Source organism: Platalea leucorodia (genome assembly GCF_965183815.1).
Source record: "Platalea leucorodia genome assembly, chromosome: 1".
Classification (NCBI taxonomy): Eukaryota; Metazoa; Chordata; class Aves; order Pelecaniformes; family Threskiornithidae; genus Platalea; species Platalea leucorodia.
Window position 1 is genome coordinate 4,942,334 of NC_138823.1, and position 15,946 is coordinate 4,958,279.

General features: G+C 38.4%; 1 protein-coding gene across 3 annotated transcripts in view; it reads left to right on the plus strand.

The window, feature by feature from the left end:
• Positions 1-15,946, plus strand: part of PTK2 (protein tyrosine kinase 2) — a 227,826-nt gene that overhangs the window by 153,997 nt on the left and 57,883 nt on the right. For all 3 annotated transcript variants that reach the window (XM_082317407.1, XM_082317406.1, XM_082317408.1), the window contains 2 exons: positions 44-74; positions 2,552-2,604. In XM_082317407.1, the coding sequence (XP_082173533.1) occupies positions 44-74; positions 2,552-2,604 (84 nt within the window). The remainder of the gene's footprint in view (positions 1-43; positions 75-2,551; positions 2,605-15,946) is intronic.

A 15,946-nucleotide genomic window follows, 5' to 3' on the forward strand; every position in this document is an offset into this window, starting at 1 on the left:
AACTTGAAAAAATTTTAATCCTCTTTTCTTCTTGTTTACACAGAAGGTGAAAGAGCTTTACCATCAATACCAAAGTAAGTTTTATGCTTTCTTTTCTTATATATTAAAAAAATGTTTTGAAAAATAGTTTTGCTTAAGTGACGCTTCAGGATTTTTCATATGTGTTTAATTTTTATTGTTGCTTTTGGATTCTAGGACAAATAGCAGGCGGTCATTGGGACCATGGGGCATAAATGACTGACAGCAGCATTAAACTATAAAGATACCAGAAATAAAATCTGAGGAAAAAAGTGCATAATGCATCGATCATATTTGACAGTAACAAAAGAAGGATGTTTTGGAAAAGACTTGACTGGGATTCAGGCTATTTATTTTGAGTCCATGAGTAAATTTAATTATAGGAGTGATGCTGAACAGTTTTTGAATTGTGGTTTCAATCTGTGAGTCAGTCTATGCTCTTGTTTTTCCTATTTGTCCTCTTTTCTGCTTATGTGAAATACAGAAAATATTTTTTTTCTCCTATTATAAATCTGTCATGTCACCTTTTGTTAATAAAATTTCTGTGATGGGGCCAGTCTAAGTTGGGATCTCTAGGTTCAATGTAATAAAGACTATAGTTTACATAGCAAATACTTTTAAGTCTATTTTTTGAATATAGTAATGTAGAAAAATTCTTCTCTGATAGTAATTATGGATTTGTAGAAAATGCTAATTTACGTCAGGCAAATAGAGTTGCATTTTTTTTCTGGCTGGTTTTATGGTGATACTGTACCCAAGGTATGCTGAGGCATGCTATCTGCATCTAATAATTCTTATATAAAGTATGCTAAGGTACCTCTCTGCTTTTTTCTCCTTCCCAACCTTAAGGTAAATAAGAAAAGATTTCTAATTTAGCTCTGTTTGAACTAAGAATACCTCTTAAGTCCTTGGAGTTGATGGTCCGTAGCGCAGTGGTAGGCAAGCTCGTTAATTCTTCCCGCTAATTCTCTGCACCCCCGGTGTCAGTGCCTGGGTCTCCATCCTACCTGGCAGGTTGTGATGGTTGTCTCCCCTTTCCATGTGCAGTTTCTTATTGTGGCCTCCTAAACTTCAGTCCTGTAACCAAGCCAATTTTTTTTTTTGCTCGTTTGTAATCTTGACTGCTTTCTCGATAGCCACTCTCAGACCCAGTTTAAAGCCACGTCTCATCAGATTGTCCTCCTTGAACCTTATCAGGCAGAATCACCACTACCCAGTACCAGGAGATAACTGTTGAAAGACCAAATGAAATTTAGCAGTTTATAATGACTTATCTCTTCCTTTTTCCTTTGGGACACGAGGACTGTGCCTACTTTGACCCAGCCACCTCGTTCTGTTTCTTCCTTGATTGCTGGGAGGAGTCCAGAATTATTATTATTATTTTTTTAACTATTGGGTGGAGCACAGAACACAATTTGTTCCTGAATCTGCAAGAAACTAGCCACTTAGCTACTAGTGGTTGCTCTTCCTCCACAGGTGCTGCTGCAGTCCTCGCTTAGCCAGGTAGCTTTCTCATGGTGCAGAGAGCGAGGAGTTAAAATGCAGGGAGGAAAAGGAAATGAAAGTCAAGGCTGGAAGCAGTAAAACTGGTAAACTTAGTGTGCACTCCTGTGGAAGAGGCAAATTGGTTTTTACTTAAAGAGATACAACTGAGAAACACAAAATAACTTTCTAATTGTGTAAATTTTATCCTTTTTTTTTTTTATTTGTAGGGATTTCTGGGATAAAATAAGGTTTGAAGGAAAAGCTTCTTCCCATTTTTGGGACAGTTTACCAAAACTGAATTTGTACGCTTGAGTCGTGTTTAAACAAGGGCACCGTGTATGCTCTTCGTCTGGCAGCAGGGGAATGGGCTTTTGTCATGTATATAATACTACTAGCCAACACTGTCTTGCATCTGGAAAGATTTGCCTTTGCCAGATGAAATTCCAGATTTCTGAGAGCATGAAGTGCAGTACTCTTGCTGTCTTACCGTTAAAATTATGTTTATGTATGTAAATGAAAAAAAATTTTGAAGAATTCATTGGAATTTCTGTTACTAATGAACATTTATAGCTAACTACATTTAAATTTAATTTTGTTTTTTCTTAATTTACTTGACAAGTAAATCAATTTAAAATTGTTTCACAGGGTAAGTCATCTTACAGACAAAAACTCAGTTTGTACTTTATGTCCGGTAAATAACACAGAAAGTAGAAGCACCATCAAATTACGTACACTGGCAAAGTTTAGACGTGCATGGCTAGATCCTAAAAGTTTGTAAAACTTAGGTTTCGTTTTTTTCTTGAGACTGGCTCTGTCATTGTGAATCAATACGCTAATTAAAACGGTAACGCATTCTCTCCGCTCCTGCTCCCCCGGATGGGTTTGAAATGGTAGATTCCTTTCTGACTTTTCTCCCCCTCGAAATCTGTCGCTGTGGGAAATGGATTGGCCCTGCTAATTACAGTAGGTGCCCTGTTAGGATGAATTCCCACTGTATGTGACCGGGAAGAATGTACAGCATTCAGCGATTCCAACCTCTGTTTTACAGGCTGGCCAACAATGAGAAGCAAGGAGTAAGGTCACACACAGTCTCTGTGTCAGGTAAGGCTCATTAAAAAAAAAAAAAAAAAAAGCAAGTTTATTTATAAAGCTAGCAGATGTTTAGGCAGATTTTTCACTCGCACTTAGCTCACTTCTTGCTACATGGCTATTGACTTTCCCAAGACCGTAGCTGTGCTGCCTGTGTAGTGCAGTTTCTAAAGAGAAACTTTTTGCAGCTGTCCTACGTAGCGTGACTTGCGAGAGCAGCCCCATCCGTGCGGTAACGCAGGGCCCGAATACTTCAAAGCAAGGCTGCTTGTCAATATTGTCACTTGGCTTTGTAATGAAGTAGAATGTCGTGGGCTAGAACTTAAATTACCTGAGTATGTGTTAATTATGAAGGAGCAGCTTTGAAAAGTGAAAATAGGCAATTAAATACTAATCATCACTTTTCAGAAAGAAGAAACTTAATAGCTATTTTTTTGTAGCTGCTGTTTAGATCAAAGCACTTAATTTTTGCTATTGAAAATCACAAGTTAATTGAAGGATGAGCGTATGAGGTAATACATGTTGTTTCTATAGCATATAGGCTTCTAAGATTTCTGTTAGTTGCTGTGGGTTTTTTTAAGTTTTTATACTTGAGAGAGAACATTTTTCTTTTACAGAATCTTAAATCCTTTTGAGGGATTGATTCAGTGTCTTAGTAGAAAATACATTTCTAAATCCTTATGCATAATATCTGTTAAGGAGATTTTCAGTGCAAAAGTGTATTCATATTATGATATTGAACCAATATTGTGACGCAGTGGAGTGTCCGCCCCTGACTTATAGGGAGGCTACAGCCCCACTGTAACGTTTATGTGAGCGCTTAGTGGCACGTATTCAAAACCCCAACATATTCCATACAAGAAGGAAGAAAGATGCGTAGGTGTTTAATTAATTTCCTACTTTTCAAATTTCTTTCCTCACCCTTAACCTTTTTTTAAAGATGTTTGAGTTTCACCCCTTGGCATAGGAAGCCCAAGTAAACAGACCTTGTGCAAGAAAATAGATGGAAGGATCTGGAATTAAAATGCGTATCAAGCTGCAGAGGTGCAATAGAGCTTCATCAGTTACTGTTACCTCTCAGAGTCAAATAGCAGCTCTTCTTCCTTCAGTACCTGTCAGGCAAGCATGGTAGATAAGGTAGATAAGCATGAAGCATGGTCAGCATGTTCTCTCTTGATTCTTACCTGTGTGGCTCATTTTAGCTGTTAGGAAAAGTTGCAGTTTCTTAAGTGCTTAGTGCTGTGCTTTTTAATCATTCCACTGGCACAAAAAAAGTTAATCTTCAGGACAAAATAGCCATACCGCCCTGCCACCTCAAATTTTCACTGTTTCAGTTTTTGTAGGAATGCTGATACACTTTTACTATTAAAAGCAGTAATAAATGCTTACTTCATGATCCTTTATTGCTGTCACTTTGGCTTTGCAAATTTAGGTATCCTTTGCTTGATGCCTTTTATCTGAAGTAGTGTCGTGTCTCAGAGCACAAACTTGCTTCTTCTCTACTCTTTTGAAGTAGCGTTTTGATATTAGTGGTGAATTGAGTTGTATGTACTACATAACTCTGGAGTTTCGGGCATCACATAAAGGCGAGTGGTGGGCAAATGAGAGCTTTGCTGTAGCACCACAGAAGGCACAGAAGTAGCAGCGCTGGAGATGGGCTGGTTGTTCCAAGTGAACGTCGGGGAAGCTGCAAGGCGCAAAGCTGGCTCCTGATGCCGTAAGCAAAACAATCAAATTATACCAGCAGATGTCCCTCCCTTTCTTTCCAATACCGACATCAAAACCAATTAGGTATTTTTCTTGTATTGTTATAAGGTTTTGTATCTTGCCACAATGCAATCATTGTGCTTGATGCTTGTTTTTTATACCGTGTTACAAACCACTGGAAACACTGACATAATACTGGAATGATTCAAGCTGTTGCATTTATTATTCATTCTCATGGGTTCTTCTCTTTAACGAGGGTGCATAGAACACTGACGTACTTTTTCTTGTTGTCGATTTGGTGTTTTTGCCCCAAAATTATTTGAAATGCATCGTGTGGCACAGATGTCAGTACATTAAATTTAAACCACGGACAGATTGTTGAGATGAAGTTGCGCGATCAGGTTTTTTCCTCGGGAGGTGCTTTCTGTAAGAATCTCTGAGTCCCCAAAGGAATCAGCTTGTTATAAATGAAGTAATACTTCACGTAGATGTGAAGAAGTGTCACTCCTGTTGTCACGTGTAACTGATCCGTCAGCGTGGAACAACGGAGGCAACAGATGTACATAATGTTCGGTTAACCCGAGAGTTACAGGTCAGCAGAGTCTGACAGCTGACAGCATCCAGTGCAAAGCCAGCTGTGGGTGATGCTGTCTTGGTTTGCAGAATAAGAGCTTTTCTCTGGTGACATTTAAATGACTTGGAGCTAAAGGCTTCAAATAAGACGAGCTTTTATAACTTATTGACAGCTGTAATGTCCTTCATGCCTTAGATGGTTTAAATCATAAATTAACTCTGCCGTTTGTTTTCAGTGAGATTGCTATCCTTTGTTTAAACTTCTTCCAATGCTAAAGCTGAATAGCAGAAGTCTGAGACACATAGTGGGCAGGAAAATTAAGTAGTCAGACATATTTATAGTATTAATACCCTTACTTCTAAAGGGAGGAAAGTTTCACAGTGAGTTCTCCACCACACTTTGGGGAAGCCAGCAATAGCAAAAAAACAGTGCGGAACATGATTTGGTGGTCTAAAAGTTCAGGTATTTGTCTGAAGTTTTGTAGGTTTAAAAATGAGCCTGTTGATGAAAGATGCCTTGTCTTTCTTTTTGAAATATTTATTAACATACCTTGAAATATTTCTGGTCTAGTGAAATGAAAACATTTCTTTCCAAGTGTTTCAATATTCCAAAGCATTCAAAGAGAGAAGATTTTTAAATACTTTTTTTTTTTTTTTTTTTTTGCTCTAAATAAAGGCCTTTTCAAACTAGTGAAGGGTGAAGTTGGTTTCAGGAACCCAAAGCAGCAGATTGCTCGACCTGGGAGCCAAGAAGTGTTCTCTTACGGCTGTGTGTCACTGAACCAGGTTTCACCACACACCTCTTACTGCATGCTTCTGTTTCTGCTGGTATTATTTGTCTGCCTTGCTTCTTCAAATTACGTGTTCCTTGCAGTGGGCACTGTCTTTCACTGTGTGCAAGTAAGATGCCTGCCAGATTTCCCCCGTTTTTTAAAGCATAGTAATAACTTTATCCCTCAAATTTTACATTTGCGTGTGTGTAGGATTATAAATAAATATAAATAGGAAGCCAAATTAAATGAGTTGGATTTCAGATTTCTTTAGTGTACAGCTGATGTTTTGGTTTAAGTTACTGTGATTCACCAGAAGCAATGAGTGTTTTAGCTAATAGATAGGTAGTTCCAACTTTTATCTCCTTCTGCCTCTACTTCTGTCCTTACATTAAAAAAGAATTCTTTCTATTTAGCCAAGAGTGTACACTCAGGAAACAGTGAGGCTAAACCATTTGCTGTGTGCAAATAGTATATCAATTTTGTAAGAAGCAGCATACCAGTTTACTATAATTTCATTGACTAGATTTCCTCCTGTTTTGCTTGGAGTCACCTTATTAAAAAGCTCTACTCTACTCCCTACAGGAACTTATTTTGGCCAGCAGCTTGTTTTGATACAGCAAACACTAGCCTTAGTAAGGTGGTGCACGTATTTCCTGATACACATATTTCCAAAAATAATAATTTACCTAGTCAATTATATACTATAAAACGTTCTTCATAAAATGAAATCAATAAGGCCTTAGTTTACTTGCTCCTTTTTTACATAAATTCTTTCTGACACAGAGTTCTTTGGTTTCTGCTGCCCCATCCTCACTTATATAAATAAGACTAGGAAGAATAAATATGCTTTTGCATCCTTTGGCTAATCGTTGTGCTTCCTTTGCACTAGAGAATTCTGTGGACATAAATCTTTTTAATCGTAGCTCAGACGTTACTTGACATGCAGTGCTACAGAATATGACATTTCAGGCCCACTGGTTTCAGCAAGTATCGAACAAGCAGAGTATTGAACAAGTCTTGGCAGCGTTAGGTTCTTGGCAGTGTTAGGTTTACCGTTGGACTCGATCTTAAGGGTCTTTTCCAACCTAAATGATTCTGTGATTCTAAGCGGTCACTCCTGGCATTTGGATATTCAGGTACCGCTGAATAAAATAACACGGTTTTGGGGGGGGGGGGGCTGTAACTGGAAAGATGACAGTAAGGAAGATGAGCTGTTCTGCAGGAGCCAGCACCAGGCGTGTGCCTGAAGGGGGTTTTTAGGGCCTGCCACAGGGTTGGTATTGGTTCAAAGTGGGTGCTGGTTTTGCAGCTTTAGTATATGCTTATCTGGTGAAGGAAATTGAAAGGTGTTTAAAAATATGATCACTGTTTCAGATGTTAAGGCAGGCCGTTCAAGCCATCTAAGTAACAGACCCCAGGACACACGCCGTTAACAGGGAAATAGGTGTCTTAAAGAGAAATTTGTTTGTCACCTTGTTCCCTAGCTGGCGCGGCTGTTGTTACTGACACAAGTAGCATTTTAAAGTCAAAAGGGGTGTAGCTGTAAGTGCATAGTAATATGATGGCATGAGTTTCTAATAGCGCTGGTGTGCCATTGCCTCTCTGTAGAGGAAAAAAAAGAAAATTTGTTTGCTTATAGTGACTCCATAAGAAATTATAACTGCACCCCATGGTTAAGATATATCCAGTAACGTGCCCTGCAAAGGAGAAATCGGGTCTCTTGGAGAGCTTTCTTATAGAAACTGAAGGATTTTAGCATCCTGAAAGAGGGGCTTCTCAGCAAGTTTCCAGGTTCTGCCTTAGAATCACAGATTTACAGTATAATATCGTCACACTTAAGTCCCATACTGTGGTTAACTCCTGATCACGGCAGTGAAGCAGCATGAGAGTTCTCCTCTAAGGCGCGACTGATAAGCAGATCCCAAGTTTGAAGTAGTTGCCAATTTAGTCATACCATTTAGCTGAGATTTCAATTTCAATGAAAAAAATTCTCTTTTGAAGGAGATAAGCATGATTGAAGTGAGATTTTAGCATGCAGAAAAAAGATTATATGGTCTAGTTCATCTGTGAGAGAGACTTCCAGTAGGTTATCTAGAACAAACTGAAATATAGCAGGAGCTAAAAGTCAAAATGCAACAAACAGGAGAGAAGAAAAGAATAAATATATTAACCTGATTTCAGTATTACAACACTTTAAAATGTTCTTAATGAAGGAAGTGTCGGCATATGAAAGGACCTGAACGTACGGGTGAGTGATGCGGGCTAATCACAAGCAAAGCTGTCAGCAAGGATGGAAAGACAAATAGAGTTTTATTGAATCGCTTCTGCTTGCAAAGCACAGTGCATGCTCTGTTTCGTGATTCCGGTGCTCAAAATGAAAGTCTGCCCTGTGCTCAACTCTGAAAGAGTTTCTTGTGTGGGACTTGTCTTTCCTAGTTCCATTGGAATTGGTAGGGGGAAAAGGTGTTCTTTGCTTGAGGTTGTAAAGTTGGTTTTTTTTTTCGTGTTCATTTTATCCAGTCTCTCCAGAAAGACAATGCTGAAAAGTGTAAGTAAATTCTTAAGATGAAAAATTGTATCTTGAGTGCTTACGACTGTGTCTGCTAGCTCAGTTATGTCGTACTCTACAGCTCACATCTTCTGAAAGGAAAGACTAACAGTCTTAGCATAAATTACATAGTTATACATTCCAATTATTAAGTAATTTGAGGAATATAAAGGCTCTGTACAGCTGTAGCTCTGCCATATGGTCACAGGACTGGGAGACATTCAAGCCTAAGGTTTACTGCAGATTAATTTTACAAACCTTGAGCAAGTCATTAGTCTCCCGAGTTCACAAAGGGACTTACTTGCTTCTTAACTCCCCCAGCTATTCCGCTGATTAATAAGATAATATAGTTAAAAATACACTTAATGCTAATAAATTACAATGTTTCAGATCCCATCACAGTTGAATAGAGCGGTGTTGTTATCTTTTTGTATTTTAGACTGACTAAAATGCTTCTTCTCATGCATACGAAGACCAGAATGAACTGTGGCGACAGTCCAGGTTTCCTCTGTATTAGTGCCTAGGAAATGACTGCATTGATTTCATCAATGTTGGTTCAAGAGCTCTTACCCTCCTGCGCTCCTCCTTTGCGATCCATTCATTTGATTTGAGCAGACACTTCTGCTTTGCTCGTAATAACACTGTAGGATGACTAAAGAAATGCTCCACGCAGTATTAGGTTTGGGGGTTTTGTTGTTTATGTATAAACACACTTGATCCGACAACTGCATGGCGCTCGCTTTATTTCAAAAGCTTGAAAACAAATAGAGCTATTCCTTCTACAGATTTTTTTCAGGGTTTTTCCTCAGACTGGTTCAGGAATGTACAACTAAAATAGAATGGGACATTAACAATTTCAGCCTTCCAGTATTGGTTATCTACTCACACAATCCCAACGAGGAGCTCCAGTGGTAACTGCCCTCGAGCCTGGGTGCTGCCTTTCTAACATCGTCTGTTGCATACCAAGTGATTTGTCCTTTTTTTTTTCTTTTTACACAATAATTTTAGTGAATACTTAATATTGAGAAGAGGAACTAAATAAAAAAAAAGAAGTCCAGTGCAGTTTTCAGCAGCATTTCTGATCTTTATGGGCGTTTAGGTAGATGCCAGTGATATCCTGGCTGGAAGCCAGCATGGAATGGCAGCAGTCCTTCTAAGTAGTATTCATTTCAGGCAGGTATTCTCTAAGCTCCTAAAAAAGTGTTGAAACTTCTGGATTTTTTTAACTTGAAAGATCAACTCTTTACCTAAATAAACTTTCTTTTGTAGCTAGACTTGAAGATGTGGCAAATTTAAGACAAAGCGGTCTTCCATTTAATCTGGCAGAATAGTTGAGCAAACTTTAGACTGTAAATCATAAAGGCAAAGTTTGAAGTGCAGAAGACAAGTTGGACCGAGTATCACAGGGCATCAGGGCGTGTACATGATGAATTAAAAACACCTTTGTCATGTCGATGTGCCCTTCATATGAAATAGGTTAGTCAGGCTTCAGTCAGCTTCTGCTACCCATGTATCAATGTTAAAAGTGAACAGCATTTTATCATTTCAAGCTTAAATTAGCTGTGTAGCCTGAGCAGACAGGTCAGGAGTTGAAACATCTCTTCCCTTTTAGAAAGCTTGCGTTGCTTCCAGTGACTCTATACCTGTTCCTCTGTTTCAGTACGGAGTATCGGATTCCTTTATTCTCATTTCAGTACCTTTTCAGGAGTCTCTAAAAATAGCTGCAGTATTTTTTTTCCTTTCTTTCATACTATGTCTGAAGCTTTTTGTTACCTCAGGTTTGTGTTAGAATGATAGGGCTGAAAATTGTGCTGTGTGACGTTAGGAACATAAGTCCCTAGGAGTGCAGTAATGTGGTATACATGGAAATAGCGATACACTAATTTATTCAGTAATTTTGCCCTCTCCTTGCACCTCTTTTAGTTTTCAGCATTGAATCTGATTAATGTCCTGTCATTTTCAACGACATGTAAATTTTCACAATTGGTGAATGATTCCTGTTTGTTTAATCACCCCAAAGGTTTTTATAATGGTACTTTTTTGTTGTTTAGGATACAATGATAAATCTCACCCACTTGTTTTAACTTTGGATTAAAAGTGCCACCTTAGCAAAGCACGAGCGGTACATAGTAGCGTGTTACCCATTAGATTTGCATGCGTGAAATTCAGTGTGCAGCCCCCAGACTGGGCAGCGACTGAACACGCCTAACACACCTTTAAAAAAATGCTGCACGTTGTCCCTCAAATTCTGACCACTAAAAACTGCACAGCTGGGTGTAAGATGGTGCTGTTGTGTAAGTATAGCTGCTTTGATGGCTCTTAGGTTGCCGGAATCTATGAAAAATGTGAAGTTATTTTTATTAAAAGGTGATTTTCCTTTTCCACCCTTCCTCCGCTCCTCCCACCGCCGACTGGTCCGCTGTGCCAGTACGCTGCTTCCGTGGTGCTGGGCTTCTCTTCTCACACCTCTGCCTCCAGCCTGCGTGGCTCAAGGTGGCTGGACCTCACTCTTGAGTTTTGACTGGGAAGGACGACCAGCAGCAAGGGGCGGCTTTTCAGTTGGCTGGCTTTTTAAACCACCTCTCACATTTCTTGAGATAGAGGAGAGAGGGGAAAGAGGAAAGCAGAGAGGAGCGAACAGATAACAAGAGAAATAAAAGGAGCAGCTATCCTCAGGTTTTTAGTGTTGTCTTGTGTCCTTCTCTCTCACCTCGTGAAATCAGTAGTGGCTTCTTTGTATTTTCTCCTACTCAAAAATCTCTCTCCTCCTGATAAGCACTTTGCTAATTAAATGCGGCAGGGTGACTAGGAAAGGGGACAGTGAGGACAGTACCGTGGGGCGCTCGCCCGGAGATCCTCGGAGAGCTAGCATATCAGTGGGCAAGGCAGGTCTGCACGGGGGATAAAACTCCAGTGGCAGATTTCAGGTCATAAAATATGTCAGTGTTGTATTTCAGCAGGACGGAGAAACTGTGGTTTTCCTTGTTCTATGTAACCCTGCTATGCGAAATACTTGTTTTGTGTTAAGTTCTTTTAAGGGTCCAGAAAGTCAATACGTCCATGTCTGGTGACTGCCACTTAAATCAGAATTGAGCTGTAGCACAGTCTAGCAGGATGGGGAGCTTGCAAAAGCGGGTTACGCTTCTGGGATAGACAATGTTCTTTGCGTTGTCAATGGATCGTATATACAGTTGGCAAAAGCTGACTTTTTAGTAGATTCTGGTCTCGCTTTTAAAAATTGAAATACGAATAACTTTGCTGTAGAAAGGAATTTGAAGGAAAATACCAAATACGCTTTAGAGTTTCAACAACATTCGTATATCCATTTGCGTATACAGAATTGTAATGTAAACCTTTACTTTTATGTTCATTCATTGTAGATGTTCTCTCCAGTCTCTTTTCTTTTATTTCCAAATAATTTGTTTCTGTTTTTCTCTTTCCTTTTCTTGCCTCTTTGTAAAGGAGTCAATCACTGTCAGCATAAAGTAAAGAAAGCTAGACGCTTTCTCCCTTTCGTCTTCTGTTCCCATGAGCCGCCGCCTAAGGGTACTGCACTGCTCTTTGTATAGGCTGCCTTATTAACCCAAAAGCTGAATATACTAACGCAGTTACTGTTTTTTTACTACTCTAGCCTCAGGAAAACAGAGTTCCAAGAATAATTCCATTAAATTTCTGCTACCCCTTTCCTCCTATTGAATTGGATTTTCATGCAGTGTCCCAAACTTGCAGGTCCCCATTTTTATGGGGGACTTAGTTTTAAGCATCATATTCTACAATGACAAACATTATTAATAATTTCATTTGGATAGCAACGCAGCCCCTGTATACCCATGGGGATTTTGGTTAATATATTTTTACTTCATTCTTGGACCCCTGATACGGCATGCTTATGAATGAAATAGAATAGCAACAATAAGCATCAGCTAAGATCACTTTGAATTAAATATTGAATACAGTGATGCTTTTGGCTGCATACTGGTTCAGCATTTGGTCTGGACCAGTTTGGCTTTGTTAGGGGTAAGAAGAATTGGAGTAATAAGTGCATTACTTTTACAACATTAATGCTCATTTTCCTTTTATTTATAAATAATGGCTAAAGTGCATCAGCTTGTGCTGTCGGTATTGGTGTGGAATAGGGCCGCTACCATAAATGCGGAATATGGTGCTCATTTGAACAGCTTCCCAGTAGAGTTGCTCCGTTTGCCACTCGTTTAAATTTCAGCTTTGTATAACTGCAATATGCTCTGTATAATTACTGCTTAGATGGATCCATTTCTTACTCGTGTCTTAGTGATAGCACAGGGGTGCGTTTCCTTTGCAAGGGTGAACACCAGCTCTAGTTATCCAAAGTCGTAAGTGTGTGTGAAAAGTCAAATTGAACTGACTCATCTGGCTGCAGGAGAGCTGTTTTCTAGTGAAGTATTGACTTAAACCAGAAATTGGCATTTCTTAACAATGCATTAAAATAGTTCCATTCCCAAATTTAATTTTTGTATAAATTTGTGTTTGAAAGTCATTAACTCTGTTTCATCATACAAGCTTCTTAGAACATATCTTTGTCCCTTGGGTTTTAGGTGAGAAGTCTTAAATTCTGCTACTTTTCTGGTTTCTCTTGAGTCAGGTATATAATATAACTGCAGTCTGAATACTTTTGGATTACTCGTGAATTTAATAGTCTATTTTCCCCTCCCCCTTCTCTGTCCCTTCTCTCTCCCCCTCTGTTTTTCTCTTTCCTTGCATGCCACCTGGATCTGCAGATGAAATTAGTGGGGACGGTAATATGTTTTCTAGTCTGTGTGTTACTAACATGCAATATGCAACTCTTATATCCATATACCACTTAATGCACATTTCAGTAATAAATTTTATACAGATTTTAGTATTAAGAAGCAGTCTGCTTTGCACATTAGCCAATAAATACTGTACTTTACAGGCTGTGCAACTAACACGTTCTGCTAAACTGGAATTGCAAAAGGAGAAACTATTTCAAACACACAGGGATGTGATATTGCATGCGTTTGCAATGAGAGTTCGGGCATGATGCAAAGAAGGTTTATAGGTTTGCAAGAGTGTCCATTCAGTTTGATTGAAATCGTTATATCACAGAATTTTTTTGGTCAGTGGGTGAGATCAATGGGTGTAACACGTGAGAAATGAGTCTACTGAGTGATGCTTTAAAGGCATGGTAGCATCAAAGTGCTCCGTAGCCCACTACTGCTCCTCGCATAAAAAGCTGTACAAGACAGATTAACGTAGATTGAATACATGAAATATTAATCAGGTTTCAGCTACTCAAACTGCTAATTTTAAAGACAGATTTTAATGTTTTTCTCCAAAACTTTGAAACTTACTACAAAATATTTAACTTCTCCAGACTTCGTAAGTCTTTTTTTCTAGAAAGTATTGACTTGCTGTCCTCTGAAAACAAGTTGGGTTTTGTTTTTTAAACAGATTTTTAGCTATTTTTCTAAAGGATTCCATCTGATGTTGGAAAAAAATTAAACTGCTACTACTGATAGTGTATGTATCTTTATTCTCATAAGTAGGGGGTACTAAAAGCGCATAAAAAGCAGTATGCAAAGTAGGGCAATAAGAAGAAATAGAGATAACAACTTGTGGCCTTCCTCTCAGTAAAATATAAAGGAGGTGTATAACTTTTCATCTCCTTTCTCTCCTTCAGATAGAAATCAAAGATAATACTACCCCAATTTTCTTTCTTTTCTTAAACATTAAACATAAACCCAAAGGACTTTTTTTCTGTCACAGATTCAGAAATTGTATGTCAGATACTAACCCTACATAGATTTTTATTGGTGCTTATCTTCTTTTATAAATCATGGGCTCTGATAAATGGGAAAAAATAATGAAAAGGGAAATTTCAAGCAAGTGGTTAAGATCATGGATTAGCTATTATGGATTTGATACCCTAGGATGTTTTTTCCTACTGTTTAATAAATGCATTCAGATTTAGTAAAGCTCTAATTGGCTCATTCACCTGTACCACCAACACTGTAAGAAGAATCTGGGTTGACCAACAGTTGAAAAGGTTCAGTGCTGGTTTTAAAATGTGTGAGAGCACAGCAGTAATGAGCCCTATTTTTAAATCTTAGTTTTTCTAGACTTATCAAGGGCCTCGAAGATAGAACATCTCCTGGAATCGCTGCTTTGTTGTGAATGTTTAGCTCTTGAGACTGCTATAGCACATCCTTTTTCATAAAGCAGCCTGGAGAGCCTTGCCCAGCTGAGTTTTGCTTTAGACTCCACATGGGTTCTGGAATATCTCTTAGACATAGTCTAAGTAGATGGTCTTAGTAGACTTGGTTATAGTCTCATACTATATGACTAATAGTGCGGTAAAGAGTGTATGTGAGAGAGGTCAGTTATCTTTGTTGCAGAACACTTTGAGCACAACACTGTAAAATATGTTTAATTAATTGCATATGTTTAATTTACTTGAATTGGCTACTGAAGACCCTTTTAGTTTCAGGATGGCTTTACCTAAGGTATCAAAACCATGTAAAGTGCTCTATGGCGTTCTGATAATGTTTTTATTATGAATTAACTTCATTAATTTAAAATGGAGAGATGAACAAGCCAAGCCATTTATCATATTTTGTAAGCACTGTTCCATAATCTAGTGTGACAAACGTTTTGGTTTTCTAAAGACCAGTGTGGCACCAGTTCTCGTTTCCAAACTTTTTAAATTCTTCTCAAGTATGTTTATAATATATTTAATTTGGTCCTTTTTTTTTTTACCTAGATTAAGAATTTTCTGGTATCCTCAAATATTAGCTTGTAACAATATTGATGTATATCACACTTCACAAAAGTTAAAAATATCTTACCACAATATTACGAGGAAGCAGAGTGATTTATCCCCATCACGTTGGTGTCACACTAATGATGTCTTTCAAATGGATGCTTATTTTTTAGATCAAACTGGGGCTTATTTTCTACCAAAAAAATTAGCTTATAGTGTAGGGAGGAAAAAACATACCAAGAAAGAGATTAGTGCCTCTGGAGTATGCTGCCTGTTTAGAATTGTGCACTGTCTTTATAATTAATTGAATTTTCATTAGGTGACTCTGTTTTGCTGTGTCCTAAATAGAAATTGCTTAGCAAAAATTTAAACGGCATAGAATTTCCTGATTGTTTTTACAAGACACGATATATTCCTACAGGAGTTCGAAAGGAAAACAGCTTTAATTTTATTTAAGTAGTACAAAGTTAGGATCATAAAACTAAATTTACTTACTGAAGTGTGTTGAACTTCAAAGGTTATGGGCAACCTGTAGTTTCCTAATTGTTCAATATTCAGTTTGTATAAAAATTAAGCCTCTTGTTTAGGTACGTGTATGATATTTATGAGCCTCGCCCTGGTTTTAGAGTTGGCTTAAGTCGGTTGAACTGAGGGCTGCTGCCAAAAGGGATCATCCCATCCCTCTTCCAGTCTCACTGTGGCTTTGTCCCATCCACCATTCAGAAACCATACCTCTAGAAATGATGCCAGGGAGTTGTAGGAATATACTTATGCTCCAGGGCAGATGGGGAAAAAGGAGGCGTAAATCATGCCTTTCAGAGGTGGTCCAATACGCGGTCAACTCAAACCAACCGTGAAAACTGCATACTGGATTTGAAATTAGTCAATTTTGAGAACCTCTCTATACATTTAAAGTTGATGAGTCGAATTTAACAGCCTTGCAGTGAAAAACTATCTCACTGTTGTGGACTGGTTTTGTAACTCCCGGAGAAA